The 13,781-nt window shown below is 43.9% G+C and overlaps 1 protein-coding gene across 1 annotated transcript; it reads left to right on the forward strand.

The window, feature by feature from the left end:
* Positions 1 to 9,658: 9,658 nt before the first annotated feature.
* On the forward strand, positions 9,659 to 10,759 carry LOC119333837. Its single transcript, XM_037606591.1, has one exon. The coding sequence runs from the start codon at positions 9,659 to 9,661 to the stop codon at positions 10,757 to 10,759; it is 1,101 nt and encodes a 366-aa protein (XP_037462488.1).
* The last annotated feature ends 3,022 nt before the right edge of the window (positions 10,760 to 13,781 follow it).

Raw genomic sequence — 13,781 nt, forward strand, 5'->3', positions numbered from 1 at the left:
CATAAAATTTTTTCTTTCTCGCTTTTAGTTTATCAACTGAATTGCTTGAGGACAAGCAAAGGTTTAAGCTTGGGGGAGTTGATACGTCTCCAACGTATCTACTTTTTCTCACGCTTTTCCTCTTGTTTTGGACTCTAATTTGCATGATTTGAATGAAACTAACCCCGGTCTGACGCTGTTTTCAGCAGAACTACCATCGTGTTGTTTTTGTGCAGAAATAAAAGTTCTCGGAATAGAACGAAACTTTGTGAGGATTTTTTATATCAATAATAAGAATTTCTGGAGCCAAGTCCCACCAGAGAAGGGGCCCTGGGTGGGCACAACCCACCAGGGCGCGCCCCCCTCTCGTGGCGCGCCAGGTGGGTTGTACCCACCTGGTGGCCCCGCTGACGACCCCTTGATACTATAAAATCACATATTTCTAAAAAAATCAAGGAGAAAGAATTATCGTGATCCACGAGATGGAGACGCCGCCAGGCCCTGTTCTTCCTTGGGAGGGCAGATCTAGAGTCCGTTTGGGGCTCCGGAGAGGGGGATCTTCATTCTTCGTCATCACCAACCCTTCTCCATCGCCAATTCCATGACGTTCCCCACCGGGAGTGAGTAATTCCTTCGTAGGTTCGCTGGTCAGTAAGGAGTCGGATGAGATTCATCATGTAATCGAGTTAGTTTTGTTAGGGCCTGATTCCTAGTATCCATTATTTTCTTAGATTGATGTTGCTATGACTTTGCCATGCTTAATGCTTGACACTTTGGGCCCGGGTGCCATGATTTCAGATCTGAACCATTTATGAATTCATCATTATATCCATGTTCTAGATTCGATCTTGCAAGTTATAGTCACCTACTATGTGTTATGATCCGGCAACCCCGGAGTGACAACAACCGGGCCCACTCCCGGTGATGACCGTAGTTTGAGGAGTTCATGTATTCACTATGTGTTAATGCTTTGTTCCAGTTCTCTATTAAAAGGAGGCCTTAATATCCCTTAGTTTCCAATATGTACCCCGCTGTCACGGGAGGGTAGGACAAACGATGCCATGCAAGTTCTTTTAATAAAGCACGTATGACTATTTACGGAATACACACCTACATTATATCGATGAACTGGAGTTAGTGACGTATCGCTCTAGGTTATAACTGTCTCATGATGAATATCACCCAACAAGTCACCTTTCCAATGCCTACGAACTTTTCCATATTGTTTCTGCTAAGTTACTACTACTATCATCACTGTCACACTTGCTATAAAATTACTGCTATCACTGTTACTATTACCATTATTATCGTCACTACTATCAAACTACTTTTCTACTGATCACTTTGCTGCAGACAATTAATCTCCAGGTGTGGTTGAATTGACAATTCAGGTGCTAATACCTTCAAATATTTTTTGGCTCCCCTTGTGTCGAATCTATAAATTTGGGTTGAATACTTACCCTCGAAAACTATTGTGATCCCCTATACTTGTGGGTTATCAATGTGTCTCGGTCATGTCTACATAGTTCTCGAACCTGTAGGGTCCGCACGCTTAACGTTCGATGACGATTTGTTTTATGAGTTATGTGATTTGATGAACCGAAGTTTGTTCGGAGTCCCGGATGAGATCACGGACATGACGAGGAGTCTCGAAATAGTCGAGAGGTAAATATTCATATATTGGAAGGTTACATTCGGACACCAGAATGGTTCGAGTCGTATCGGATGAGTTTTGGAGTACCGGGGGTTACCGGAACCCCCCCGGGAAGTTAATGGGACATACATGGGCCTTAGTGGAGGAGAGAGGGTCGACCAGGGAGGTGGTGTGCGCCCCCTTGCCCAGTCCGAATTGGACAAGGGATGGGGGTGGAGCCCCCCCCCCTTTCCCTCTCCTACTTCTCCTCTCTTTCCCTCTTTGCTATTCCGAAAAAGGAAAAATGAGAGGGGAATCCTACTTGGACTAGGGAGTCCTAGTAGGACTCCCCACATCTGGCGTGCCCCCTTGGGCCGGCCACCTCTCCTCCCCCTTTATATACATGGGAGGGGGGCACCGCAAAGGGACACCAAGTCTTCTCTTAGCCGTGTGCGGTGCCCCCCTCCATAGTTACATACCTCGGTCATATCATCGTAGTGCTTAGGCGAAGCCCTACGTCGGTAACTTCATCATCACTGTCGCCACACCGTCGTGCTGACAGAACTCTCCCTCGGCCTCAACTAGATCAAGAGTCTGAGGGACGTCATCGAGTTGAACGTGTGTTGATCGCGGAGGTGTCGTACGTTTGGTGCTTGGTTGGTTGGATCACGAAGATGTTCGACTACATCAACCGCATTACTAAAAGCTTCCGCTTTCGGTCTACGAGGGTACGTGGATACACTCTCCCCGCTCGTTGCTATGCATCTCCTAGATATATCTTGCGTGATCGTTGGTAAATTTTTGAAATACTGTGTTCCCCAACAGTTGCTACTATCATCAAAACTATCATACTACTTTGTACTGATCACTTTGCTGCAGATAATTAATCTCCAGGTGTGGTTGAATTGACAACTCAACTGCTAATACCTTCAAATATTCTTTGGCTCCCCTTGTGTCGAATCTATAAATTTGGGTCGAATACTCTACCCTGGAAAACTGTTGCGATCCCCTATACTTGTGGGTTATCAAGACCTTTTTCTGGCGCCGTTGCAGGGGAGCATAGCTATATTTGTTGAGTCACATGGGATTATAATCATACTATCACTATGAAGAATCCGAAGGATGCTAAGACTAAGATTATTGCCTCAAAGACGAGGGGAGGTAAGGAACTGCCATCCAGTTCTGCTTTAGATTCACCTTCTATTATAAGTAAACTTTCAACACCACCACATGCTATTAATTCTGATATGTCGCAGGTTATTCATGATGCTACTTCTGCTATGGATAATGCTTATGATGATGCTAGTACCTCACTTAATGATGATGTGCCACTTGGTGAATTTCTTGATAAACAAAAATTGTTAGAGTTATACAACATGATGTTGTTGAATCTAATGATGAGTTTGAACTTGAAACTCCTGAAACACCTACTAGAACTAGCCTTCCTAGATATGAATTGCCTAAGGTACCGGAAGGTTATGTTATGAGTGAAGAAACAACTAGAGATATTCTTGCTTGCAATGATAGAGACGATCTAGAGAAACTATTATGCAAGTATAAAGAAAAATCTCTGAATGCTAGAATGAAATGTGATCCTAAGTTTGCTACTTCACCTATATTTATTGATGATAAGGATTATGAATTCTCTGTCGACCCAGAGTTAATTACTTTGGTTGAATCTGATCCTTTCCATGGTTATGAAACTAAAACTATTATGGCAGATCTTACTAAGTTGAATAACATAGCCACCCTTTTTACTCATGATGAGAAAACTCGCTACTACTTTATGCTCAAATTATTTCCTTTCTCATTAAAGGGCGATGCAAAAGCTTGGTACAATACTCTTGCTCCTGGTTGTGTGTGTAGTCCCCAGGATATGATCTGTTACTTCTCTGAAAAATATTTCCCTGCTCATAAGAAACAAGCTGCCTTACAGGAAATATTTAACTTTGTGCAAATTAAAGAAGAGAGTCTCCCACAAGCTTGCGTGAGGCTTTGCCAATTACTTAATGATTTCCTGATCATCCACTTAAGAAAAATGAAATACTTGATATCTTCTATAATGGACTAACCGGTGCTTCTAGGGACTTCCTAGATAGTTGTGCTGGTTGTGATTTCAGGGAACGAACTATTGGACAAGATGAAGAATTATTGAATAACATATTAAAAATTATGATGATTGGAGTATTCCTGAACCACCGCCTAAACCCACTCCGAAGAAGAGGTTGGTACCTGAGCGGGCACAACCTCGACTTATCTCCGCTGCCGTCATATTTGTTCAAGATCAAATATGCTGCACCTAGAAATCCAGTGATAGTTTGGTCACCATGGATTCAATTTTCTATGATTATTTGGCAGACAAATTAATAGGAGTGTCTCATTTGCTATCCACAAAAAAGGGGGGTGGGGAGGTGAGGGTGGGGTGTCCCATTTATACATGGATTTGGTGATGGGAAGCCATAAGTTACGTAGTATTCTTGCGGTATGTTTTTTGTATGTTTTAGTTCACAATTAGCTTGGCGATCTGCATTAGTCATGGTTTGCTACTGATTCTTTTTTTGTTCAGTTGTGTATCTTTGATTGTCCAACTCCATGAATGAATCCATGTATATGTCTTTGTTTTCTTGTTCTATCCTGAGATGGAGGGCACACATATTGAGTTGCGCGGGACATGTTGAGATGTACAGGGAGTATACCTATTGAGTTGTGCAAGTTAATGTCTATCTGTATGCATTGTAGCCCGTAGCAACGCACGGGCGTTCTACTAGTAAATGTGTAGGGTGTGGCTCATGATGAGTAGAAAGAGTAATTCCTTGTAGAAATGGCTAGTTTCTATAGTCATTTATCTATCCCTTACATCATTGGGGGGGATTTAATATTTTGAGGCACTGTGATGAGAAAAACACGAAAATGCCCCATTCCCAGTATGTAGACAGATTTAACTCTGTGATTAATACTTTGTGTTTGAGAGAGATTCATACAGAGGGAGGTGTGTATACCTGGTGAAATAACCAAGCTCATCCTACCTTGGAGAAATTAGATAGGATTCTGATGAGCTGTGAGTGGGAGGATTTATTTCCTATGGTTAATGTGAGGAAGTTGGTTAGAGACGTCTCTGACCACAACTCCCTTCTTTTGGTCACTGATTCTTGGCATCCTCATGCCCCCAAACCTCGAAAGTTTAGGTTTGAAATGAGCTGGATGATCAATTATGATTTTCTTCCGTTGGTGGAGAAAATTTGGCATAGACCCGTGCATTCTTCTGATCCCATTGATGTCCACAATATTAAATGATAATGTTTCAAAAAGTTTTTTAAGGGTTGGGGCTCTAACAAGTTTGGTTATGAGAGAATAAGAAAGGAGGAGACCAAAAATGAGTTGGCTAAATTTTAACTTATGGAAGAACAAACCCCCTGGCTCATGAACTTCTCGATAGACGTGCACTCTTATGTAATGAGCTTAACACAATTCTGGCTAACAAGGAACTGTTTTGGCTTCAACAGTCCCATGAAACATAACTACTGAAAGGGGACCAAAACACTTCTTTTTCCATATAATTGCCAATGGAAAAGGAGGAAAAACACTATCCATTCATTTACTAGTGAGGGGGCCTCGTTTGAGGGTACGGACAATTTGTTACAGCACGTGACATCTTTCTTTATAAAAAACTCTTTGGTCCTGCACCCGGTAATATGTTTCGTATGGACCCGGACATGTGGGGAGAGGAAGAAAGACTCAGTGTTGAGGGTAACGCTTTCTTGACTAGGCCGTTTAGTGAAGAGGAGGTTAAGACTGCCATATTTTCTATGGACAGCAATCGGGCGCCAGGCCCTGATAATATTTCCGCTGAATTTTGTCGGCTATGCTGGCACATTGTTCGTATTGATATCATGAATCTGTTTAGTGCGTTTCATGAGGGAAAATTGGACGTTGAAAGGCTGAACTATGGGATTATAACACTAATACCCAAACTTAGTGGGGCTAAGAAAATTCAAGATTTCTGACCCATTTGCCTGCTCTGATGCCCTTATAAGTTGATCACCAAAATTCTGGATAATAGATTGGCAATCTTTGTTGACAAGCTCATTAGTCGCCATCAGAACGCTTTTATCAAAAAGCGACACATCATGGACGACATTTTGGCCTTACATGAGATTCTTCATCATATCCATGTTAAGAAAAAACTGGGATCATTCTCAAATTGGATTTTTAGAAAGCATATGATAAAGTCAACTGGGAATTCCTACTAGATTGTCATAAAATTTTGGGGTTTTGATGAAAAGTGGTGTGGTTGGATTAAGCAGATTCTTTACAATGGGACAGTTAGTGTTAAGATTAACAACATTGTTGGGTCGTACTTTGAGACTCACAAAAGGGTGCGACAGGGGGACCCCTAGTCCCCATTTCTTTTCAATCTAGCGGTCGAGTGCTTAACTAGGATGGTCCTGAACGCTCAGAAAAACAAACTATTGACGAGCCTAGCGTCAGACCTTTTCCCAATACATTGTTGATACGGTGTTGTGCATTGAGGATAACATTGACAAGACTGATAACCTTAAGCTGTTGTTATACTTGTTTGAGCTTATGTCCGGACTAAAAATCAATTTTATGGAAAGTGAGGTTCTTTGTGTGGTGCGTGATGATTCCACTCTCCAAAAATATGTTGATCCATTTGGGTGTTAGATTGGTCACTTTCCCATGAAATACCTGGGGTGCCGGTGAGTTATTCTACGTTGAGGAACATTGATTGGGAATTTGTGGATGTACGGTACCCGAAGAGATGTGATTCCTGGATTGGCAGATCAGCATCCACGCGGGGGAGGTTGATCCTCCTGAATTCCTCGTTGTCTGGTATCGTATACTACCACATGTCGATGTTTCTCCTTTCCAAAACCTTTATTGAAAGGTTGGATAAATACCGCATAAATTCTTTTGGTGTGGGGGCAAGAACAAGAGAAGATATCACCTTGTCAAGTGGTCTCGCTTGTGTAGATCCAAAAATAAAGGGGGTATTGGTGTTAAAGATCTTAAGAAACATAATATTTCCCTCCTATCCAAGTGGTGGTGGAAATTAGGCATTGGAAAAGCGTTGTGGCAAGATATCGTGAAGGCCAAATATCTAAAGAGAAGTTCTATCGCCTGTGTGAAACAGAAATTGAACAACTCCCTGGTCTGGAAGTCACTTCTTAAAGTGAAAGAATGTTATATGACCAGAAGGGGGATATATATTCATGTAGGGGACGTAGCTAGGCTTTGGCATGACTCCATTGCTATGCACCCACCCCTGCCTGTTACATACCCAGATTTATTTAGCATTGCAAATTTCCCTGATGATATGGTGTCTCAGTTCCAAGGGCGAGGGGGGTGGGGAGGGGGGTGGATCGCTGTTTAGACGCAGGTTGTCGGGGGGTCTTACCCAGGAGGTTGGCAACATAAAAACCATTAATGAGCTCAATTTGTGGTAGTGACAAGATTGAATGGTTGTCTGGGTCGGAAGGCAAATACACACCTAAGTCAATGTATTCACACCTTGAGAGAAACTTAGGTGGTTGCGACTACACATGTGGATTTGGAAGGCCAAATTACCTGCTAAAATCCAGATCTTTTTGTGGCAGCAGGACGCGATACTAACTAGAGATGCGATGAAACCTAGAAACTGGGCCGCAAACCCTCGATGTTCTTTCTGCAATTGCAGAGAAACTTACCCACACTTGTTCTTTTTATGCCCGATCACTAGGATTGCCTGGCGAACAGTGGGGTCAGTACTGGGCACTGATTTGTGCTCGAATAATCTTTGTCAATTTTACTCTTGGTTTTATGCATACTGCCCCGAAGGGGAGCGGTTCTACACCACTGGATTGGCAGCTGTGTGCCGGGCCATCTGGAACTGTAGAAACAAAGCCACCTTCGAGTTCAGAAACCCGCATCTCCTTTTGAGATTATTTTTACAACAAGCATTCATTTATCTTATTGGGCAGGGCTTCTGAAGGGCGGGGACCGGCTGGACCTGGAGAGAGGAGCGACCCTTCTGAAGGAGAACACTAAAAGCATGATGAGGATCTGCGCGTCGGCCTACCCAGATGAGTCCATGGAGTGAAGATCTCGGCGCATCCTGTGGTAGTCCCTTTTGGTGTTTGTGGTTTCCCTGCGCCTTTGCGTAGGCTTATCATAATCCTGTAATATGTGGCTATCTTGTTGTTGAACCTATGTAATTAGCGTGTTAGCGGTCGTCTAGGGTTTTTCCCCATGGTGGTCGTTTCGAGTCGAGCGACTGCAGTGGGTTTCCCTAGACTGCCCTGAACTCGCTTTTCCCCTTTCCCTTTTACTTTTGAACACTCTTGGATTCGGCTGTATTTCTGTTATCTTGATAATGGAAAGGGGATTAGCCCAGTTAGAAAAAGCATACATGGGAAAAAATGTTAAAATCAAACCAAGTCAACAAAAAGGCAATCAAATTGACATTATCAACAACCCGTACATAATTGAAAAATCAATGTAGAATGTTCACTAAGAAAGAAGCCCCTCATCTGTGCTACGGTATCCCTACCTTTTGACAAGAGGCACTCCTTCGATTTGAGCGAAAAGTGACCTTGATGACCCGACAACACTAGACACTTAGATAGTGTGTGTTGGCAATTGTTTAAACCAATCTCCTCTTTGTTACCCATGATGCAGATAGTCAGTTTGAGGGCGAAGGTCAAATCACTACGTGCGATCAAGAACACGCAAGAATCATGAATATTGCGAATATGGATGGAGATTGATTAAGTTAGGATTCGGAAAAAAGTTCATCAAAAGTCAATGAACATGACAGTTTACAAAAAGTTGCAACAATGGCTAACTTATTTTAAACTAAATAAAACCTAAACCCTAAACGACACCCTAAGATATTTAAGGAGGGACTTATATATCGAGGGGAGGGGGGGGGGCGCAGCAAATCCAACGAGGTGGGGATGAATCCATCCCTAGGCCAGTTTCCTCCCTAATACAAACTTTAAGAAATCTGCATATTGCTTTAATTTTGTATGATAGGGTTATGTCATGCATGTCGATGGCAATGATTTAGCTTGTGTTTCCTGATTTCCTTCTATCTAATAGGGATGGTTTGTAGGGAGCTAAACATTCATTAGAATGTGTACCCTTTTTCTTTTGTATTGTTGGCATATCTTTTACCAAAAATGTTATTTACCTGCTTATTTGGCGAGGAACTATTCTCCCTCCCTAGTTCATTCGCGTTTTTTTTTGTTTTGCCTTCTATTTTAATGCACAATTTGATAAAGTTACGGTGGATAATAAGGACTTATGCTATAAAATAGAATAACGCAAAGATCATAGATGCCAAATATTTCAAGCATTATATTTCTTTGTCGTTCCTTATGTTTTGTCGATAAAATGTCAGGGTCCAGCAAAGTGCACGCTATGCTTATAGTAATCCTACGATGGTAGGATAGGAAAATGTTGTGAAAATTTACTGCAATGGCAAGCGCTTGATATGGTTGTGCGGAAAAGTAGGTGAATAAGCTTCCGCTATCCAATACTACTTTCATCGGTCTCACACCAAATGACCGTCCACCGAAATACAGGCTTGTTGAGCTATGCGAGTAACAATTCCTGGAAATGCCACTAATAATTATAAATGAGAGAATTTGTTCACAAATCAGAAAAAATCAAATTGAAATACAAGGAAATTGAAAAGGTACAGGGAAATAAATAGTACTAACATTTTTTTAGGAATAAAAAAAATAGTAACTGGAATAAGCGTAGGATATGGGATGGTTGTTGGGCCAGGCCCAATGAGGCAAAGGTGGGGACCCGAGTTTCGGGGAAAAGGCGGGAAACAGAAATCGCGCGGGAAGCTCGTCGACTGCTCTGCTCCGGTTCCGTCTCCAGGCCGGGGGAAACTAAACATGGAAATCCATGTCCGACTACAGGTTGGGACGATGAGGCGAATCCGATTTCAGACAGGAGCGCGTCGTCTCCACACCATATAATCCCCAGCCCACCGATCAATCCAATCCCTCCTCAAACACAGCTCGCCAGGAAACCATGGCCGTCACGAAAGCGAGGAAAGCAATCAAGAGATCAACTCGCGCCACCGCCGACGCCGGAGCCGGAGCCAGCAGCTCCCTATCCATGGCGCCTCCGCCCGGGCCCATCGGGGCGAACGAACTCAAGCAGCCACCGCTGCTGCCTCCCGGCGTCTACTTCAACCCGACGATTGCGGACAGGATGGGATTCCTCAACCGGTGGATCGCCGGCGACGACAAGATGCCCGACGCGCGGGGGTTCATCCTCCACGCCGACATGTACGACAACGACCCCTACGCGCTGGAGCGGCTGCACCCGCCGGCCAGCGCCCGCGAGGGCAAGCACACGTGGTGGTTCCTCGGCGAGAGCAAGTTCCAGAGCCCGTGCAGCGCGACAGAGAACAAGCGCGCCGACCGCAGCGTCTGGACCGGCGGGTTCTGGCGGGTGGAGCAGAGCAAGGAGGAGCTTCGCGAAGAGGGCGGGCGCAAGAACTGCTTCGGGTTCTACTACGTCCCCCCGCCCCCGTCCAAGAAGCTCAAGACGCCGTGGCTCATGCAGGAGTTCACCAGCGACAGGGACAGGGGCGACGGCAGGAGGGGCGTGCCCGCGCTCCACAAGCTCTATGTCACGCCGCGCGCCGAGGGCCTGAGGGAAATCTACGGGGAGGACGGCCTGACGGCGGGGAACAAGAAGCCTATCCCGGCAGACTATTTCGCCGCTGCCGCCGCGCTGATGCCGCCGGGGAGTGTCCGTGGTCTCCGGCAAGAGCACGTTGAGCCGCCACAGGCGTCGGATCTGCCGCCTTCGCCCCCGCGTCTTCCTCATTACGTCGGCGGCGACGACGACGACGACGGCCAAAACTTCATGGATGGCATAATGTCGTCGGTGGGTGACGACAACGAGAAGGGAGAGAACTCCATGGGAGCAGCCAACGTTCTTGATCAGTACCAGCAGCAGCATGATGAGGATGCGCCTGAGGATAATTTCAGCATCCCAATGGACCAATTCATGAGAATACTTGACAAGCCAGCGGAGACGGAGGGGGAAGAACCGGCGTGGGACTCATTGCCGGATATCGTTGATCATGATGAGTTAGTGAAATTCAACAAGGATGCTTAGATTGCAGTTCCACCTAGACTGAGAGATCCAAGTTCCACTTAGACAGACAGATCGATTGATCTGCTAGCTAGAGCTAGAGACTATTCTTTGGTTGATTAATTTGGATTGGGGCATTAATTTGTGAGAGCTTCTGGTCTATCTATGCCAGTAGTAGTTCTCCATGTACTATGTTTGTATTATATCATGTGATGGTTTCAAGACTGCTTATATTAACAATTACATGGAAAGAAATGCTGATTTAGTAGGCCATTTTCAATTTCTTGCCCTAGTAAGTTTACTTGATTCGATCGTCCAAAAATGGCGTGAGTGTCATAGAAGATTTGCACGAGAGGCACGAAGTTTGAACATAGTTGGAGCATCTTTCGCCGATCCCCTCAAACCGGTTAGAGAAGTAAAATAACGGTTTACTCCTCTAACCGGCACCTAGCCGAAGTCCTAAAGTCTATTGTAATTTTGGCGGCTCCTACAAATCAGGCGGCTCATTTTTCCAATTTTAAGCCGCCTAGTCAGCTGTCCGATTTGCTCAACTAGGATGTATTAGAGCCACTCGATTCCTTCTCAATCATTGCTCCTGTCCATGGGTCACGCACCATAGCTTCTCACCAGCGAGTAGCACCGCCGTACTCGACTTGTCATGCCGCCGGTAGCAATGCCCCGCCCCATTGTAGTGGAGCACGACTCCGTTGCAGCACTCCCTACAGTAGAAATAAGGCGGCGAGTAGTGGCCATTCCCTTTTTGCTCTGCAGGAGCAACAACAGAGGGGTAGCAGAGCTTGCGGAAGCAGTGGCCAGTGTTGACCTTGATCTAGAGGAAGGGGAAGATGATGATGCGGCAGGAAAAATGTGTGGTCGTGGCTTCCTCCATGGGGGGATAAGGCGGATGCTAAGCGGCGTGTGGGGCCTATCCAGAGATGGGTATGTGGGCTGGGCAGTTGACCGAGTGATGCACAATGTGGATGCACGCATGGCAAGCAGACGACGCGGCCGCTTTCTCCAAAAATCAGCCGGATGGATTTAAGAGTTTTCCATAAATTTTACGAGCGGACGTAGAGGAGTAAAAACAATCGCCCACTCGCCACCGAGTAAAAGAAGCGGCACACCATCGTCCCACCACCCAAGTCCACCACTGCGCGCCACCTCCTATGGCTGGATCCGACCGACGCCGATCATCGCTGCCCAACCGGAGCGCTTGGTCGGCAGATCGAGCCGTGACACAGCCTCCTCCCTCGTTGGCAGCGGATCCTCCACCCCCCCTCCTCATCCTGCATCACGCCAGCATTCCCCAACCTCCCGTCACCGCCCCCGTTGAGGCCAAACTACCACGGTGTGCGACAATGCAAAAGGGGGCCTAGGTCGCCGAGATCTATGATCGAGACACCGGGACTGGGTCACAAATGAAGAAGAAGGCTACGGCGACAGAGGCAACGGAGGTGGAAACGTCGGCAGCGGCAGGACCAACATCTTCGACGACCCAGACCCGATGTTCGGTGGGTTGTCTAGAGCCGTGTGGAAAGAGGCCGCCCAAGATAGCGGCTCTCGGAAGCAAAAAAAAACACAAGTTTTTTCTTTTCTTTCTGAGCGTCATAGTTGTGCCTCTCGCGGAAGCAGATCACGAGAAGCAAATTTGCGCCTCTCGTGGGGGAAAACACGTTTTCCCTTTTCAAGAGGCACAACTATGCCTCTTGCAGAAGCAAATACGTGCCTCCACAAGAAGCGAATCTGTGCCTCACGCAAAAGGAAAAAAGATACGCAATTTGCTTCTCCAAATTTTTCCATGAATACCTAGGGAAAAAAGCTGAAAAATCCAAAAAAACCATCTAAAACCCAAAAACCTGTATAGAAAAATAAAATAAAATAAAATGCAAAGGGAGCACCCAGCGTGGGACACGTTGCAGCGACTGTTGTTGGTTTAAGTCTGATAGTAGAGAGCGATGATCGATCACAGGATCGACTGGTTAATGCGTAATCCGCTAGCAACTGCGTCTCCTTTCAGGCTCATGTTTTGTAAATTGGGTGGGACCTACTTGAATAAAAAGAGGCGGTTTACCACTTGTTTTTCCCATTTTTCCTGGGTTTTTTGTTTTTCTCTGTTTTTACTCATTTTTTCCTTTTCTCTTTGTTTTCTTTCTTTTTTTTCCTTGGTTTTGTTTTATTTTCTTTTCTCTTTATTTATCCCCCGGTTTTCACTGGTTGTTTTTCTTTTTTTCCCATTTAATCGGTTTAGTTTGCTTCTGTTCTTGTTTTTCATCGGGTTTCTTTTGTTTTCTCTCAGGTTTTCACTGTTTATATATGCATTTTTCGTACATACCAACACATTCGACCAATACATGTTTAACATTTTTAAAATACAAGATTAACATTTATTAAATACATAGTCAACATATTTTTCTATACCCATTTAACATTCTTCAAATGCTTGATTAACATTTTTTCAATAGAAAAGGTAAACATTTTTTGAATACATGGTCAAATTTTTTTCTATACACACTTAATTTTTTTCAAATGCTTGATTAATCTCTTTTAAATACAAGTTTAACATTTTTTGAATACATGCCCAAATTTTTCTATACCATTTTTTTCAAATGGTTGATTAACATTTTTGAAATACCAAATTAATATTTTTAATTGTATGGTCAATATTTTTTTATACACATTTAACATATTTTAAATTCTTGATCAACATTACAAGTTTGACATTTTTAATACATGGTCAACATTCTGTAACATTAAATAAATTCATATTCATGATTAAGGTTTTTCAAATTCTTGTTAAACATTTTTGTAAATACTTAGATCAACATTTTTATGCATGATCGAATTTTTCACACATATTGTATATTTTGTATGCATTTTTTTGTGTAAATGTGAAACATTACTCTGTACAAATTTAACATTTTTCCAAATGCTAACATTCTTTATTTTTCGGTTTTCATTGTTTTTTTAATTTTATTTTTTCTTTGATTTTCTTCATTTCTTTTCGGTTTTCACTGTTTTTTTCTTTTTTTCCCATTTTAATCGGTTT

The sequence above is a fragment of the Triticum dicoccoides genome, chromosome 7A (genome assembly GCF_002162155.2).
Source record: "Triticum dicoccoides isolate Atlit2015 ecotype Zavitan chromosome 7A, WEW_v2.0, whole genome shotgun sequence".
NCBI classification, from domain to species: Eukaryota; Viridiplantae; Streptophyta; class Magnoliopsida; order Poales; family Poaceae; genus Triticum; species Triticum dicoccoides.

What these genes read in the sequence shown, in the direction of transcription:
- LOC119333837 (XM_037606591.1), top strand. Translation starts at nt 9,659, where the DNA reads ATGGCCGTCACGAAAGCGAGGAAAGCAATCAAGAGATCAACTCGCGCC.